General features: G+C 41.5%; 1 protein-coding gene across 1 annotated transcript; it reads left to right on the top strand.

Annotated features, from left to right (window-relative positions):
* The first annotated feature begins 1,868 nt into the window (after nt 1-1,868).
* alpk3b (alpha-kinase 3b) lies at nt 1,869-15,100 on the top strand. The gene is made up of 14 exons (XM_030415263.1): nt 1,869-2,197; nt 2,374-2,612; nt 5,367-5,488; nt 5,654-5,771; nt 6,214-7,408; nt 9,347-11,201; nt 11,779-11,926; nt 12,118-12,245; nt 12,337-12,372; nt 12,470-12,744; nt 12,963-13,051; nt 13,173-13,390; nt 13,804-13,852; nt 13,977-15,100. Exons 2-14 carry the CDS (start codon nt 2,476-2,478, stop codon nt 14,290-14,292), a joined length of 4,686 nt encoding a protein of 1,561 aa, XP_030271123.1. The 5' UTR covers nt 1,869-2,197; nt 2,374-2,475; the 3' UTR covers nt 14,293-15,100.
* Nucleotides 15,101-16,552: the final 1,452 nt, after the last annotated feature.

Genomic DNA, 16,552 nt, shown 5'->3' with positions numbered 1-16,552 from the left:
AAGTAAACATTTCTGAGTTTATTAATAATATTGATTATGATGAAGCTTCTACAGTATGCATGCAAGCCCACATCCGTTCATGTTATAACACGGTACGTGTGTGATGTTGCTTCCTCATTTCCTCATGGTTCAATATTCTTGACCCATTATATTTCGGGCGATTACTTTCATTTCTATAATTAACTGTCATGTGGATTTATTAGACCTCTCTCAGGACACATCTAATATTGCAAAGATTTAAGAATTTCTTTCTCCAAAACTACTAAGTGGAAAAACAATATCATCAGAAGAATCGTTTGGCTCCTCTTTCCAGATGTTTGCCTCTGCCTTACAATATTACCGCACATTTTTTGCATGTTCTTTTTTATTCAGCATTAGGAAATCCCTCTCCCATCAGCTGTTGGGTAACACGCTGAGCGGGGGACACAATGTTAAACAAAGTCACACGACAGAGTCTCTGCAGTGTCTCCACAGCTTGTTATGCTTTGATCGGCGGGTACACACCCCGTCCTGAATATCCTCGCCATGCTGAGGCAACTGTGTTCTCCAGCCGCTTCACAGAGGACTGGCAGCCAGACACACACGGCTCTGCAGCCCAAACATGTCAATCACTACGGTGTGTGTGTGTGTGTGTGTTTGTGGGAATCACTCGTGGAACACCACATTGTGTGTCCACTTGTGTAGGTTTAAAGGGCCCTCATGGAAACTTTTTTCCACAGTCATATTTACATTTACAGGAAGTTTATTATCCCTTTTGGAAATGAAATTCTTGTTTTTAATGTTGCTCGTTAAGTTGAGTCGGCGCATCACCTCCCTGGCACGAAAAATGGAAAGTATGCAAGTTACAGGAAGACTGTGATGGATGGACGGAACAAAAAAATTTAAATAGCTGATCAGACGGCTACACAGGCATGTGTAATAGGACGAGCGCATGCGGTAACGTGAGATTAAATTCGGATTGATGCCTTTGAACGCTCAGAAAAGCTGTAAATCAATGTCGCGCTCGTGCCAGTTGGTGTCAGTTCAAAGAAGATTTGGCGGGTTCGCAGTTTGTTTACCAGGCGAGAAGGAAGTTCAAGGTTAGAAAATAAGACACCTCATCTTTACGATGACTGTGGTAGCTTTTTTGTTCTCAACTTCCCAGTTTAATTCAATTTGTACTTGTTTATGATTTTGTTTGACGAGAAACGAAAAATGTCGACAGGCTACACAAACACTCGTGTGAGTCATGTTTAAAAATAATCAACACATCACATACAGTAAGTACAAAAATACAACTAATTGCAGTGCTAATCGCTGATTTGTGTGTGTGTCTGTGTGTGAGAGAGAGAGCAGATGACTGTGTGTGTGTGTGCATGCTTGTGTGGAGATAAGAGCTCTTTGGCAGTCAGTGGGATCTGCCTATATAAGGCTGTTCTATTCCTACTGTGTTTCCTCTGGGGATACAATGCAATTGTCACTCTGGACAATGCATGCCGCAGAGCTTGGTAGGTCTCACCATCTTATTTAATATATTATGATAAGAAAATTTACGATCATCCTCCGAAAAATGGGGGGTAAAGTGCCAAATTGTGCTGTTTTCGTAAGGCTTTGCATGTAACTCTGTGCCAACGTGTGCCTTGGTAAACAGAGTTCGTTGTAACCCCACACTTTATTATGCTTGGAAAGTAACCTCGTACGACTGTGGATGACTGAAAGAATGCACTGATCATATTCACGCACTTCACAGTGAATGCGTCATTCTCCTGATTGACAGGCTCAAATGATTCTTCGCTACAGTCTGTACACAGATCTGACCACACAAGTGTCTCCCTCTTCTCTGAGTGTGTGCAATCCTTTTCTATCAGACAGAAAAAAACCCTTCGCCCCGGTTTTTAAATCCTCTCCTCCTATTCGGGGAACTACTAAACCCGGGATGACCTTGTGTTTGACTTGTGGAACTTTTTCTTCTTCAGAAGGATTTTCTTGTTTCTGTACTGACCTTGTACAACATGGCTATTTTGGCAATTTTTGGGGGGTGTTTTTGTTTTTTATAAAATGGTCCAAAGGCAAGTTTTGGATGTGCTCTTGTGACTATTTGCAGGCCAACTATAAATAGTCCGGCAGCCTACGCATGCTCATGTTTGATTGGAAATTGCAGTGCCTTAAGTCAGTGCTGTGGGGTATCTGTCAAAGGAGGGCAAGAAACCGGTGAATGGTGAGTTAACTATGTAAAATAGACGTTTTATGTATATTAAGAATAGGTCAGAGGTGTATTTTTACAGAGCATCTCAAGTAATGTTTGTGTTTTCAATCGCAAAAGAAAAACAGTTTATGTAATTTAACTTTCTGTTGTTCTCAGTGTTCATCTTCTCACTCTTTGTTCTCTTTTAGCTCTCGCTGATCTCTGGAAACACAAATTGGGTGGCACAAATATAGCCTACTTTTAGTTTTTTTTTCTGGAGCAACTTTTTCTTTCGCTTTATCTGGTGAGAAATGGGCTCACGGAAGACACCGACACGCTCCTCTTCTGGCAATGGAAGATACAGCAATGGGAATGATAGCAATGGGAGCAGCGGGAGCAGCCGGCCCGGCGGCTGCAGTTACCTCTCCAACGTGAGGCCAGAAACCAGGTACAACAACCCAGTGACCCGGTGTGCTGAGCTACCTGTTGAAGCCCCTCAGTCGGGTTCATGTCGGTCCACAGAGCGTGGGCCCTATAACAGCATCAATACTTTAACATTTTACTAACCTGAAGTGTGCGCGTGGGGCGTGTTATTCCTGTGTTTGTTGCCATGGTCACCAGAGTTTAAATAAACTGCTGATTAAGAACAGCATCTCAGTTATGCAGCATGGGCCCCATTTCACATCGAGCAGTACACTAACAGCAGCTTCTGCATGGAAAGATTTGTTCATGGAACGAGAGGTGCTGACCTTTAAGACCAACTTCTTCAGTTCTTCGTCCTCAGGTGATAGGAATACACCATAAAGAGTCTTTTGAGATAATAATGAATATTTTTCTCTTCTAGCCAGTGGCACAGCGCAGCTATTACAGCAACACATCAAAGTAACAATGAATGACTCAGAAATGGTTTTATTCTGCCCTGACGTCCATTTTTTCCCCTTCATCTTTTCTCTTTCTTTCTTTGTTGTACCCAACCCTAAAATTAAGAGTTTGAAGAAACTACACTTTTGATTCTTTTGACTCTTTGTTGGCCCCTTAAGACCACTGCTTGTGTGCTTATCTCTGCAAAACGATATGCAGATAGCTGCGTGGCAATGGATATGGGAGATGATTATGATGAAAAACTTAAAGAAAAACAAGAATGTCTAAACCAAGGCTGTAACAAATAATTTGTCAATAAAATCCTTATAATCTACGGCAAAATATACCAGAAATATAAAGACAGTGTAAAAGATATCACAGCGTTCTTTTCTTGCCAACCGTAAAAGTTTCACAGTTGAGAACTATTTTGTTCAGTCAATCAAAAGTTCAATATTTATCTGTAGAACGCCAAATCACAACAAAAATCATCTCCTGACACTTTCCAAATCGAGCAGCTCTAAACCAGTTAACAGTTCATCACTATGAAAAAAAACCCAGATATGAAGTAAACCTATTTACAGTAAACTAGTTTATTAGTCTATCTCAGTGATGAATACAGTATTTTTACATGATTTTTATTGAACTTCAACTTCATGGTAAATTACTGGCAGCCAGAAATTTCATTGTAAAAAATAAGGTAAAACACATGAGGCATTACAGTTATGTGGCATCAACAACTGTTCAAGATAAATTACAAAGGAAACAGCGAATAAAGAGAGTAACAAACCAAGCTACAGATTACGTAACACAGAACTTACCGCAAAACTGAAACATTTTTAGCTCAAAAATTCACTCACCAGATAAAAATTACTGCAGTGTTTTTGTGTCATATCTGCAGCACTGAATGTCAACAAGATGAACAGCAACAGTACAAAGCGAGTGCTGTAAACCACATTGCATGCACAGTATATCATGTTAGTGCAACTGTCCTCAGTATTAGTTTGCTTAATCATGAGAAACATGCAGTGAAGTGTAACAGTACTCTTTAACTATGCATTGAACCAGCACTGAAGTGATGTCAACACCAGACATGGATCAAGTGCATGTAATTATATACATGTATATATATATATATATATATATATATATATATATATATATATATGTATGCAAGCCCACATCCATACATGTTATAGGTGTGTGTATGTGTGTGATGTTGCTTACTCATTTCCTCATGGTTCAATATTCTTGACCCATTATATTTCGGGTGACTACTTTCATTTCTATGATTAATGTCATGTGGACTTATTAGACCTCTCTCAGGACGCACCTAATTTCAGTCATACTGAACTGAACTGAAGTCAAAGATAGTAACCACACACTTCCTTTTCATGTGTAAGATTTTCCTCAAGAGACAACTACAAAACATTCAATAAAGACAAATCTTAGTTTGTATTGCTGTGATTGTTGTCATAAATAAAAAAAAAACCAAACAAACCTGTGTATGATAACCAGATCAGCACATTGTTCAATAGAAATACAAAAGGCATGTTGGTGATGTAAATCCCAAGAATATTTAATAGGCTTGTAGACTTTTTCGTTTATTTTTTTCCTCTTGTGTAAATTTGGATCATCTTGTTCCAGCTGGCTCAAAACATTGATTTACCTCCTTTTATTGAAACTATTGAGGATGTCTCTACATTTGTCTACAGTTATAGACATTTTTAGTTATTTAAAAAAATCTTTTTGATATAATTATATTTCATTTTCATCACACAAACATGAAAAATACACTCAATAACATACTATACACACCCCACATGCAAAAATGGGACCAAAAAAAGATCATGTACAACCACAAAAAGCCAGACAGGACATAAGAGATATAGGACGAACAACGTTTCAGCCTATACAATTGAAAAACAAAGGCAAAGATAATTTAACTGTATATCACTCAGTAGGGACCACAGCTAACAATCGGCAGAGTTAAGGTGGTCAGTGTTGCTTTGGCCTGTGGCACTCTCAAATTTATCATTAAACCTGTGCGTGGTGCTTTGAAGCCTCGCAATATGTATCCCTAAATCTCTGTAGAGATCTTGAGTGTTAATCAGAAATCGTCTCTGCATGCATTAACCTTCATCACCAGCACTTTAATCTGAAGGATGTCATCTATAACTAACAGAGATAAGGTATTGAGACAAATAAAACATCTAGAATAATAGAAAAATCTGACTTTTACCAATCTTCAATTATTAAAGTCTGCTTAATCTAAAAACTGCTCATCTAGACGTAACAATAACAACTTAACAACATGACTGACCAGCTGCCTTCTATCACACAGGAGCACACTCTGCAGTATGATGGCGCAGCTGACTGAGGAAACTCAGCCCTCTTTCGAAACAACCCTAAAGTCAAGAGCTGTGTCTGAGAACTGCAATGTGAAGTTCTCTTGTGTGGTGACAGGTAAACACAGTTAGACTGTCTAGTAACACTTCATGTTGTTTAAGTAGCATTCACATATGAATGTAGAATGTAGAGTGATGTGATCATGAGCATCTGAAACATACGACAAACATATGAACTGCTTCCTTTGTTTTTCATACAGATCTTTTAATCTCTCATTTTCAGGACACCCTGCTCCTCAACTGATTTGGTATAAGGATGATGAGCAGTTGGACAGATACTGTGGACTGCCGAAATATGAAATATTCCGCAATGGACAAAACCATATCCTGCACATTTACAAGTACGTACATTGGGAAACACTGACTGAGTGCACTTTGCATCAGTCTGTGCAAACTTTTTACTTCGACACATTTAAAGGACACTTATTATACTTTTTCTCTACATTCACATACTTGTGCATGTAAAAGATCTTGAAAGTCTAAAGATGCCTCACCCTCCCACAGAAAACACTGCCCTCAAAATGCCTCATAAGTTGTCTCGCCTTTAATTCTGTGACTTTGTGACGTCACACTATGTCACAGAGTCACACATATGCATATTTTATATCTTGCCTTTATGGCAACAAAGTGTAGTGTATTATTTGAATCTTTCTGCTGTGATGTAGTCCAAAATACTAAGAGAGTGCATCAATCTTTAGTAAACCTATTAAAAGAGCTTATCCCCCAAACAATATGCATGACATGATTCGAATTAAGGGAACTTAAACTGACTTTCCTTTGCAGTTGCACTGTGGAGGATGCAGCTATATACCAGGCCTCAGCCAGCAACTGTAAAGGCATCGTGTCCTGCTCTGGTGTTCTGGAGGTCGGGGAAATGAACGAGTTCAAGATCCACCAGCGGTACTTTGCCAAGCTCAAACAAAGAGCTGAAAACAGACGCAGGGAAGCGGAAGGCAAAGAGAACCAGGAGCCGCTACGAACCATCAGTCCTGACCGCACACAGAGGAAACGCCGCTCCACAATGGAGGCCTTTCTCAGCATGCCGAGCTCTACGGAGGATGAGGGCAACGAGGAGAGCCACCAGGCTGTAGCTGCAGACAGTGAGGCCAGGTTGGCGGAGGCAGCTGTGGAAAAGGTGGAAGAAAAGCCAGTTCCCCTCACTAATGGAGCAGTGTCTGTTGTTACTAATGGACAGACCATCAGTGAAAATGCTAACAAGGGCGGGACATATATATACGACTCCGCTCAGAAAGTTTTTACTGCACACCAACCCAAAACTCCCTTTGTCAAAAAGAAGATTAGAATTTCCAACAGTGCAAAAGTCGCCAAATCAGACACACCAGGAGAACGGGCATCTGAGGAGAGAAGGGCCAAAGAGGAGACTGTCACCTCTGTAGCTCCGGCCTGCACAGACTCAGTACAGTCTGAGGGGAATACCGTAGAGGTCATGGAAGTCGAGAACAATATTATCTCATCAGTTGTGGATTCAGACTCCAGAAACATGACAGAACAAATGAAATCAGAAGTCGAGAGGCTGTCAAAGCATGTCAACAAATGTGTTGAGGTAACTTTGCCTTCACAGAAAGAACAACTCCCTGCTGCCCTCACAAGTCATTCTGTGACAGGAAGTGAAGCTAAACAAGCTGCAAAGCACCAGAAGGAAGTCGGACGTAAAGATAAAGAACACATCACCTCAACACAACTACAGTCACGTTCTGCAGCAACATCCCTCCGCATGGTAAAGGAGGATTTTTCTAAAAAAGAACATGTTACACTCATGGATGTTGATGACAAGTCAAATACTTCCACCAGTGCATCCCTAACACACAGAGACATTGAGTCAGTGAAGGCACTGTGTGAAGACAGGACTGATTTACCCCAGCGTCCACGCAAACAGGCTGGAGATCAGGTGTCTGAGAGGGAAACAAGCCCCTGCCAAAAAAGTGCGTCTGTGCCTCGGCCAGCGCTGCCGAGTGAGGTGAGTGAGCCTTCTTGCATGAGCTCATGGGAGCTTTGTGCTGCCAACACAGGCCTCATCAGTAACACAAGCAACCTGCAGGTATTTATAGCTTTTACAAGTATGCTCCGCTCTGTGACAAGAATGAAATGACGCACATGTCGGCAGACGCAACAGGTATATCAATGCAGTGCACTTGATACTGAAAGTTCAAAGGTCTGAGAGTTGACTAACGCAGCATTTCTTATCATTTGGATTTATACTTAGAATCTGTCATTCTCTATCAGGTGGTAACTATTATCTTTACTCTTCAGCTTTTGAATTTTGGATTCATCACATTAGATATAACAACACAAAGAGACGTCTGACAGAGGCGAGCTAGCTGTTTCCTCTTGTATCAAGTCTTTGTGCCAGGCTGAGCCAACAGCTGCTGACTGTAGCCTTACAGCAGACATGTATGCCGAAGCTTAAAGCTACTACAATTAACTTTTAGTTTGTGTTGATTCTAGCGCCCCTTCGGACAAAAGTAGTGTTGGACTCCTAAATTCATCCTCAGTGCTCTGCCATAAGTCTGAATCTGACCCAGTGTCAGGCATTAAGACTAATAATCATACAGAAATAGCCAATCTTCTCGCTGATGGTCTTGTTTGCTAATGTAGGTTGAATAGAGGGATTAGTTAAAAATTCTTGATATCCCATGATAAAAAAGTCGTTTAATTTCAGTATTGCACATTTCTCCACCTTCAAAAGTAAAAGTAAGGTGTTGTGATGGTAACAGTTAGTGTGTAACTGTAACATTAACACTATATTAGGATATAACATTACAGCAAATAAAGAAATGATGTGTCTGTTTTAAGAATATTTGTATTGTGAACCTTTGTTCTCCACTGCTTATGCAATCGCCCTGACTCTGGCTATGTGGCTGAATACTGACGACACTGAGAGCTGAGACCAAACACTGCACAGCTGAAGCACCTCTTAAAATGATTCGCATTCCTTTCTGGCCACGCTTCAACATAAAATAACCACCTTACATGTGAATGGGCCAGACAATGTCACGATGAGGCAAAGAGAATGATCCTTGTGCTTTATTATCTCATCCATGAGGGGATTGGCATATGACATGGGGAACTTCTCATGCTAATTTAAAAAGGGATTCAGCTCAATAACAGACTGAATGGAGTTTTGATGCTAAGCTAACATTCTTGTCTCAAACAATCGATGTTGATGTTATGGATTAGGATTCAGGGTGAGCATGATACTATATGTACACATACGTAATATTTTCTTTACAAGCTTCTCTCAAATCTACTGATCTTCATTCAATGTGAATGCATGTGCTAGCAAGGGACATATTTAAAGGGATAGTTCACCCCAAAATCAAAAATACCAATTTCTGCCCTTACCTGTAAATTCTGTTTATCCATCGAGATTGTTTTGTTGTGAGTTGCTGAGTTATTGAGATATTGGCTATAGAGATGTCTCCCTCCTCTTCAATGTAATGAAACTAGGCACTTGGCACCATAAGCTAATTAAGTTAGCTTAGTCAGCTAGCCTCTCATCCATGAATAGATGCAGAAAATAGAAAATAATTCCTACATGAAACTGCTCACTCCAACACGATGTAACGTTTTTGGCACTCTGAGCACCATGAGTGCCATCTAACTACATTATATTTGAGAAAGGCCAGACTTGGCAACTCCAAAACAGAACAGCACAACAGATAAGATTTGGTACCATTCGAACAGGTGAAGGAAGGTTTCTTGTTACCATCACTGAAAATTTCTATCATTGGCTCAACAATTCTTTTGCTGTCAGGTCTTTCCATTCTGTTCACTGTTTGTTGCTGGATACACTGTTGCTGGTTTTAAAATTACATGTGTTTATCCATATCCAGCATACTCAGGGATAAAGGAATAAGTATTTACAGCATGGAAACCTCTGCTTGTGTTATCCAAGGTTACGCAGGCCCATACAATGATGAACAGGAATGATGCACCTGTCAACCTTGAGCTTCCACTCTATTGCGTGATGGAGGCACGACCACCACAAAGGGCTCCATCAGAGAGACATACCTCGACAGATGACATCCAGACCCCTTCCTTGAACTGTAGTCTTCCACCAGCCATTGACAAAATGACACAGGACACATGGGATCATTCCAGAGGATCAAATGAAAGCCATTCAGCCCTTTTTACAGACCCACAAAAGTCATCCATCCAAAGCCCCGGTGGTGGTGAGAACCCTGGTGGGTGTAACGTTTCACCCAACGCCCTGCAAAGCCAAGTTGATACAGCCATAAAAACCGTTGAAGGGACAGAAATACAAGTTGATGAGAAGGTAGAGGGTAAGGAGGTAGGTGAGTTATTATTGCAGTCTGAGAGTGTGGCACCGAAAGAGAATATAGTTGAGATGGAGACTAAAAGTGCTGATCTGCATGTGACTGACTACACTGAGACAGAAAAGACCAAAGATGCAGAAGGTAAATGCGCTGACGTAATCGATGTGGATGCAACTGCTAAAGAAACTGATAAGATGAAAGTGGTGGAGGAAGGTGTTTCAGAATTACACGATCCAAAGTCAAATACATCTAAGCCTGCCGTCCCAATCCCAGAAAACACAAACCTGTCCGACTTCCAGGAAATTAAAAAACCTGTAACAAAAGTTATATCTATAGCTGAACTTTTAAGGTCCCAAATAAAGGCTCTTGACTCTACGCTAGCCAATTCATTGACCACATTGCCGCTCCATGCTGACCTTGTACAAGACCCAACCACAGCTACGCAAACTGATGACAGCAAACGCAAAGCAGAAGTGAAGAAGTCTGAGAGGAAAAATGGGTTAAAGATTGACGAAATTCCTCCAAGAAACATCAAGGAAACACTTATGGAGGTTTATCATCAACTCAATAAAACTGATCTGGAGCTAATCAGACTCAATCAGACTCAAGATGCAACTTCACCACCTGTCCAGGCTTTACAAAAACCTAATGTAATCCCACCCATCTCTGTTGTAGACACTGGCAAGACTTGCAGTGAAAATGTCAAACGTAACACTCCATCGACTTCGGAGGATAAACTGACCAACAGATCAAACATGGCTGAAGATGTCGGTCAAATATCTGGGACTCCCCCCACAGTTAAACCTGTAAAGGCCAGAAGTCAAGAGTCAAATATTACTGTTTTGGAACATGCCAAGGACGAACCTGCCAAAATAGGGACTAGTGAAACACTTTTAGATCAACAGAAAATGGAAGAAGACAATGCAAAACCCAGTTCTTTGCAGAGTGTACAGAGGTTTCCCATTAAAAGTGTGCCCGGAACAGAGAGTAATGTTCAGTTTACTCAGCAGGACAGCCCTATGGTTGAGGTTTTTTCACGGAATCCAGCCCCCGAGGCTAGTCCATTGTTAAAGAGAAGAAACTGTGTTTCCCCCATTCCTTCTGCTACTGCACAAGAACTAGCCTCGGGAGCCCGACGCAAAATCCTGATACCCAAGGCCAAACCTGAAGAGGCCTCAGAGGCCACACCATCTGTTGATATCCAAACCCAGAAAAAGGAAGTTTTCACACCTAGCAGCAAGTTGTCTCCAAGTCCTCCGACTCTCTCTACATCCCCCAGTCTGCCACGACGGTCTCCTCTGCTGCAGCCGCCTGGTGAGCTCAGCTCTCCTGTGGAAAGACATTCACCACTCTTTAGCAGGAGAAAGATGGCACCTGAGACTCAGGCACCAAGCCAACAACCCAGTGAAGAGATCCACAGCTCCAAAACTGAGGGGAAACCTGCAGAGAAAAACAAGCAGGACCCATTCAAAGGTAAGATGGCCTTTAAGTCAGAAAAGTAGTTTATATGTTCCAAAAGGACTTTGTTGCTTTAAGAGAGCATGTCCACACAGCAGCCAATCTCCTCTGACATCATCCTCAGAGTGGGAAGCTCAAATGTCAAACTTATGTGTTCCAGGTTGTAAGTCCTGTAAACCTAGGGAATCTGAAAAATAAAACCCACCAGACTAATCAGCAACTGAAAAGACAATGAATAATGAAAATCTGGACTTGCCTGGAACACAACACAACTTTTGTTCTTAGCATTAGTGCTTGCCAAACTTGTCTGTGGTCTCTGGTCGACAAATGTATGGTTGTTTCTAAATGGCCTTAAACCTGGTTTGGCATTTCTGTACTGCAATGTCTTAATACTTATCAGATGATATATACACCAACACTGAGATATGTGCAATGGGCTTATATCTGCTGACCTGTTGTTTCGGTACGCTGTTATCATACTGTATGTTGGAAGTGTATAATACACTGGATGTACTTAGGTTACTTGATAGTAAGAACATAGAAGTTTGTGTATCTTCACCATGTTGTCTGTGTTGGACCTCTTTCCCTTTAGCTCCTCAAGTTATTCGCAAGATCAGGGGCGAAACCTTTGCAGATTCCTCAGGACACTTGAAACTGTGGTGCCAGTTCTTCAATGTTCTCAGTGACTCTACGATCCAATGGTACAAAAATGAACAGAGGATTGCTCAGACTAAAAGAAAGTAAGTCCCCAGAGTAATGCGAAGGTACATCTGCAGCTTTAACATTTGATATTTGATGTTGTAATAATGTATTACTCTAGTTACATGTTGCTTTTTTTACATTCTTCCTGAGGAAAATTATTTTTTCCATGATACATAATGTTGATCACTTATAATACTAAAGCTCCACGTATTATTTGTTTGTTTCTCAGTGCAGGCGATGAATCTCAAGTCAATCTTGCAATTGTCCAGGCATCATCCAAAGACTCGGGTGTTTACGGATGCACAATCGCTAATGAATATGGGACGGACTCTACAGACTGTCTTCTTAGTGCAGAGAGTATGTACCCTTTTACATTTGGCATAAGTAAACATTTTCCTTGCATCACTGGGCCACAACAAGTCTCATCTTCCCTTTCACTGTGTTGCAGTCCTGGCCGGAATGTCCCTGCGCGAGGACCTTGGTGGTAAGATGATGATTTTTACCTCTTTAGAACTCAATCTTTCCAGCGTCAGAGCTCAAATGTTTTTCTGACTGCCATTCTTACATTCCTCTGCATGCAGTTGGAGAAGAAATCGAAATGACACCCATGATATTCAACAAGGGTGTGGGTGATTCTGGCATCTGGGGCAATAAATTCTTTGGCCGTATAATGATGCAGGAATCTCAAATCGGTAATGGCTGCTCACACAAAGTCTGGAGGGCGAAAGTCATTTATGGTCTGGAGCCTGTGTTCGAGTCAGGAAACACATGTATCATTAAAGCACGCAATCCAATCGCCTATGAAGGGAAAGGAGAGAGCGGCCTGATAGACAGGAACCTGGACATTATCAAGCAGGTATGAAGGAAAGGTTTGATTTGTAGTTTTATTGCGTCGTCTTTAGTTTAAATATGTCATTCACAAAACTAACAAATCCAGCATTAAAGAGTGTCAGTCAGGTGATATTCCTGCCACCTACGTAGGATTACTGTGTCACTAATCAAATGGAGAATGAATCAACACGCGGGTGTAGGTTGAGCTTATCTTAACTGGCTATTCTCCAATGTTCCTCACAGGAGTGCAAAATTCAGAACTTGGCTCGTGAATACTGCAAAATCTTCTCTGCAGAGGCACGAGCGATCGAAAACTTTGGCCCCTCTCTAGAGTGAGTTCAGTCATTTTACTCTTCATAAAACGTCAACATCCTCTCGAGTGTTATTGACAGCACACGGGCCGTGAAACCCTCTCTCAAGGTCATTCACATAATGAAAATCTTTGTTACGCAGGGTGCTTCCAGTCTACTTGATGTACCGACCTGCGAACACTGTTCCTTATGCCACAGTGGAGGCTGATCTGACGGGGGTCTATCAGAAATACTCGGTCGTGGATCCGATGGGCAGAATAGATATGAGGACTGGCACTGAGGTGGGACAGAAGTGCAGCGCCCTGCAGCACTGGATCTTTCAGTGGACGAACGGCAATTTACTACTCTCGCGGCTCGAAGGTAGACCAACACCTTGATTCAACAGAACGATATTTGTTTCACTAATTTGTGGGTAATGGACTTAAGAATATGATGAAACAACACACCTGATTCAAATGATCAGCTCGTCACTGAGCTCTGCTGAAGCCTCATAATGACCCATTTATTTGAGTCAGGTGTGTTGAGGCAGGGAACATCCAAAACATCCAAAACATGGGGCCCTCAAGACCAGGATTGAAAAACCCTGCCTTAAAGCATCATCATGTAGAAAGAGGCATTTTGTGCAATTTCATAATAACATTTTTAAGTATGTTTTGTTGTGGGAACACCACGTGCATTTGTATTGTAATTTTTCTTCCTCCGATTATATTTTTTAGTGCTGGATTGAATGAGGTTCGTCACATTTGAATATGTTACGTGGTATTGTTTTGCAGGTGTTGACACTAAGATCACCAATGTTGGAGTCTCAGTCAAATCAACAGGGTGAGTGCATTGTATAATATTTTTTCTGCAAATTACACAGTGAAAACCTAATTTTACAGGTAATTTACTTTTATATGTTTTACGTCCGTAACATTTGCTTCTGTGCGCGCGTGTGTTGCTGCAGGCATCAAGGTCTACCTGTCGAAGGGAATCCCAAAGTTTTTGAGCAGTTTGTCTCTCAGCACCAGTGTAATTACTTCTGTGGGCTGCTCAGCCTGCGGTCCCTGAAGGTCATGGAGTCTTTACTGACGCCAACGAAACCCAAGGGCTCCAAGAGCCCGCTACTTCAACGCAAGATGGCCGCCGGCTCCTCCAGCCCTCAGACCGGCAGGAAAGCTGCTGGCAGCCCCCGACTGCCCCGGAAGACCGAGCCAGAAGGAAGAAATACCCCCACTCAACAAAAAGTTGCAGACACTCCCAAAGTTGTTAAGATGGAATAAAGTAATTATTACTCATTAAAGATCAAGGATTTTCCTGATTGACCAGAATTGGTTCACTGTTGGGTTCATGTCAGCAGAACACTGCAGGAGGACCTGGAAGAAAGAAAGAAAGAAAGAAAGCTGATGACAACGCCGTTTTTTGGGAGAGGTTTAAAACCCTTCAACCCTTTAAATAATACGGCTTGATGAATTAATTTTTACAGCCACCATTCCTTGTCATTATCACTTATTGTGGATTGATGCCTTCACATGTTGTGGTGATTATCTATTGTGTCCTACATTCAGCAAATCTTAGGCTTGAAATCACTGTGTAGTAGTGAGTAGAAGCTTTCCTGGGTTTGTATTCTATCAATCCATGTACCACTGCAGGTCACCGATTGTGAATCCCAATCTCAGGTCAGTGTATTTCTACTAAATGAATGTGCAAGAGAGAACCTTTTTTTGAACTGAAGTGGCATTATATGTAGTCTATGTGTCATTTTAGATGTAAAAGCACAAACCTGTATCTTTTTCTGTCACCTTTTTGTGAATGTAGGCGCGTCGTTATGTCAACTGAAGTCAAACCATGACATGGATGATAGAGGAAGACCCGCAGACGCACGGCACATTTATTTTTCTTCCCTTTTTTTGGAATGTATCCAGCCGACTGTAGCTTCACATGACACTGTTGTACAGTGGCTAACGGTGCTGTGCTTTTATATTGTAACCTGTCATGTTTACTTGCTGTTCTACATTGCACTGCGTTTTTAGAAACTGCACCTTGAATGCAACTGGCTGTAAAATAAAAGATACAATTATGCCTTTTGGAGACGCTGTGAACGTGCATGACATTTACATTTTGGGGCATTTATCAGACGCTTTTGTCCAAAGCAACTTATAGTAATTCTTACATTCATACACTGATGGTGTTTGCTGCCATGCAAGCTGCCGACCAGCACATCAGGAGCAGTTTGGGGTTCAGTATCTTGCCCAAGGACACTTCAACATGCACACCACGGGAATCGAACCAGCAACCTTTCGATACTCTACCCCTGAGCCACAGTCGCATGACATGTGCTTTTTAACCGTCGTATTAATAGAAATTAGCATATTATGGAGTGGGCTGAATCCCTGTAATGAAAGCCATCAGCAGTCACTCCTTATCATATATATCATCTACAAAGAATAACTAACCCGTGTTATCTAATTGTCCCCTTTTATCTGAAAGGACTCTGACTCCGTCACATTTCCTTCTGTCAACATACTGACACACATTCATTTTTTATCTACAAAAAGCTTTTCAATATTTGGACTGATTCCTTTTAGACTATATTAGACATTATCATGTTTTTCCATTTACATTAGAATTTTCCTAAAGTTGTAAAGCTGATCTACTTTGCTGCAGCATTCTGTAAAAGCACTATCCTCTAGTATCCCATACAATGTCTGTCCAGTGACATCGAAGTGGAGCATGAATGTACAACACAGACATCTTGGGACAAGGTCATTTAAAACATGACAAAACTTTGGACTTGTTGGAAAGACAAAAGACAGGCAGTGAGCAACAAAAGTGCACAATAAAATAAAAAGGGTAAAGTGAAGATTAAAACAAGACCAGGTGTCCACAGCCATGCGAGCAGCTCTGTGACACTGCACTGTGCTTCAGTTTTGGGGATGTTTGATCATAAACCAAAGTGCTGGACAATCTGAAATCTGGCCTAATGGCACTGGCACTAGATAAAACGTAAAGAGATCTCAGTGACTGAGATTCATCTCCAGCATTGTCAGATGAACTGTAATCATCTAAATGAAATGAGTAATTTACATTTTTTTCCTTTCCTTCCGTGTTCTCATGCACGTAAAAGAGCTTGATAGTGAAAAAGGTCAAAATCCGCACCAACAGAAGTGGGGATCTAAATGATACAGGAGCTTCAAACAGAGGTGGATTAAAATCCCGCATCACTGGACAGTATGAGAAAACTGATGTGTTATTTGTGTTACGATCTGTCGTAAAACATTTGTTGGACACCACAAGACTGGCGGTAGAGGAGGGCTAGGGCTCAGGCTGGTGGCTCCGCCGGGGAGGAAAGGTGACTCACGTTTGGATGGGCTGAAAGTTCGTGTTAGCGTGACACAGAGAATCTCAGGTGGAGCAGGCTGGTGGCAGAGGTGTGGGAGGCCGGGTCGTGGTGAGGCCGGGAAGCTAATCCAGGAGCAAACTGAACTGTTCTGGGGAAAACAGATTTCGATCACCGAAGAAAAAACAGAACACATGGGAAGC

Source organism: Sparus aurata, chromosome 4, assembly GCF_900880675.1.
Source record: "Sparus aurata chromosome 4, fSpaAur1.1, whole genome shotgun sequence".
In the NCBI taxonomy this organism is placed as follows: domain Eukaryota; kingdom Metazoa; phylum Chordata; class Actinopteri; order Spariformes; family Sparidae; genus Sparus; species Sparus aurata.
The sequence above is the reverse complement of the archived record's forward strand: the minus strand, read 5'-3'. Positions and strand labels throughout refer to the sequence as shown.

What these genes read in the sequence shown, in the direction of transcription:
- alpk3b (XM_030415263.1), top strand. Translation starts at nt 2,476, where the DNA reads ATGGGCTCACGGAAGACACCGACACGCTCCTCTTCTGGCAATGGAAGA. An exon ending in CATATCCTGCACATTTACAA is followed by an intron (nt 5,772 to 6,213) that starts GTACGTACATTG and finishes TTTCCTTTGCAG; the next exon opens with TTGCACTGTGGAGGATGCAG. An exon ending in CTGTCTTCTTAGTGCAGAGA is followed by an intron (nt 12,246 to 12,336) that starts GTATGTACCCTT and finishes ACTGTGTTGCAG; the next exon opens with TCCTGGCCGGAATGTCCCTG.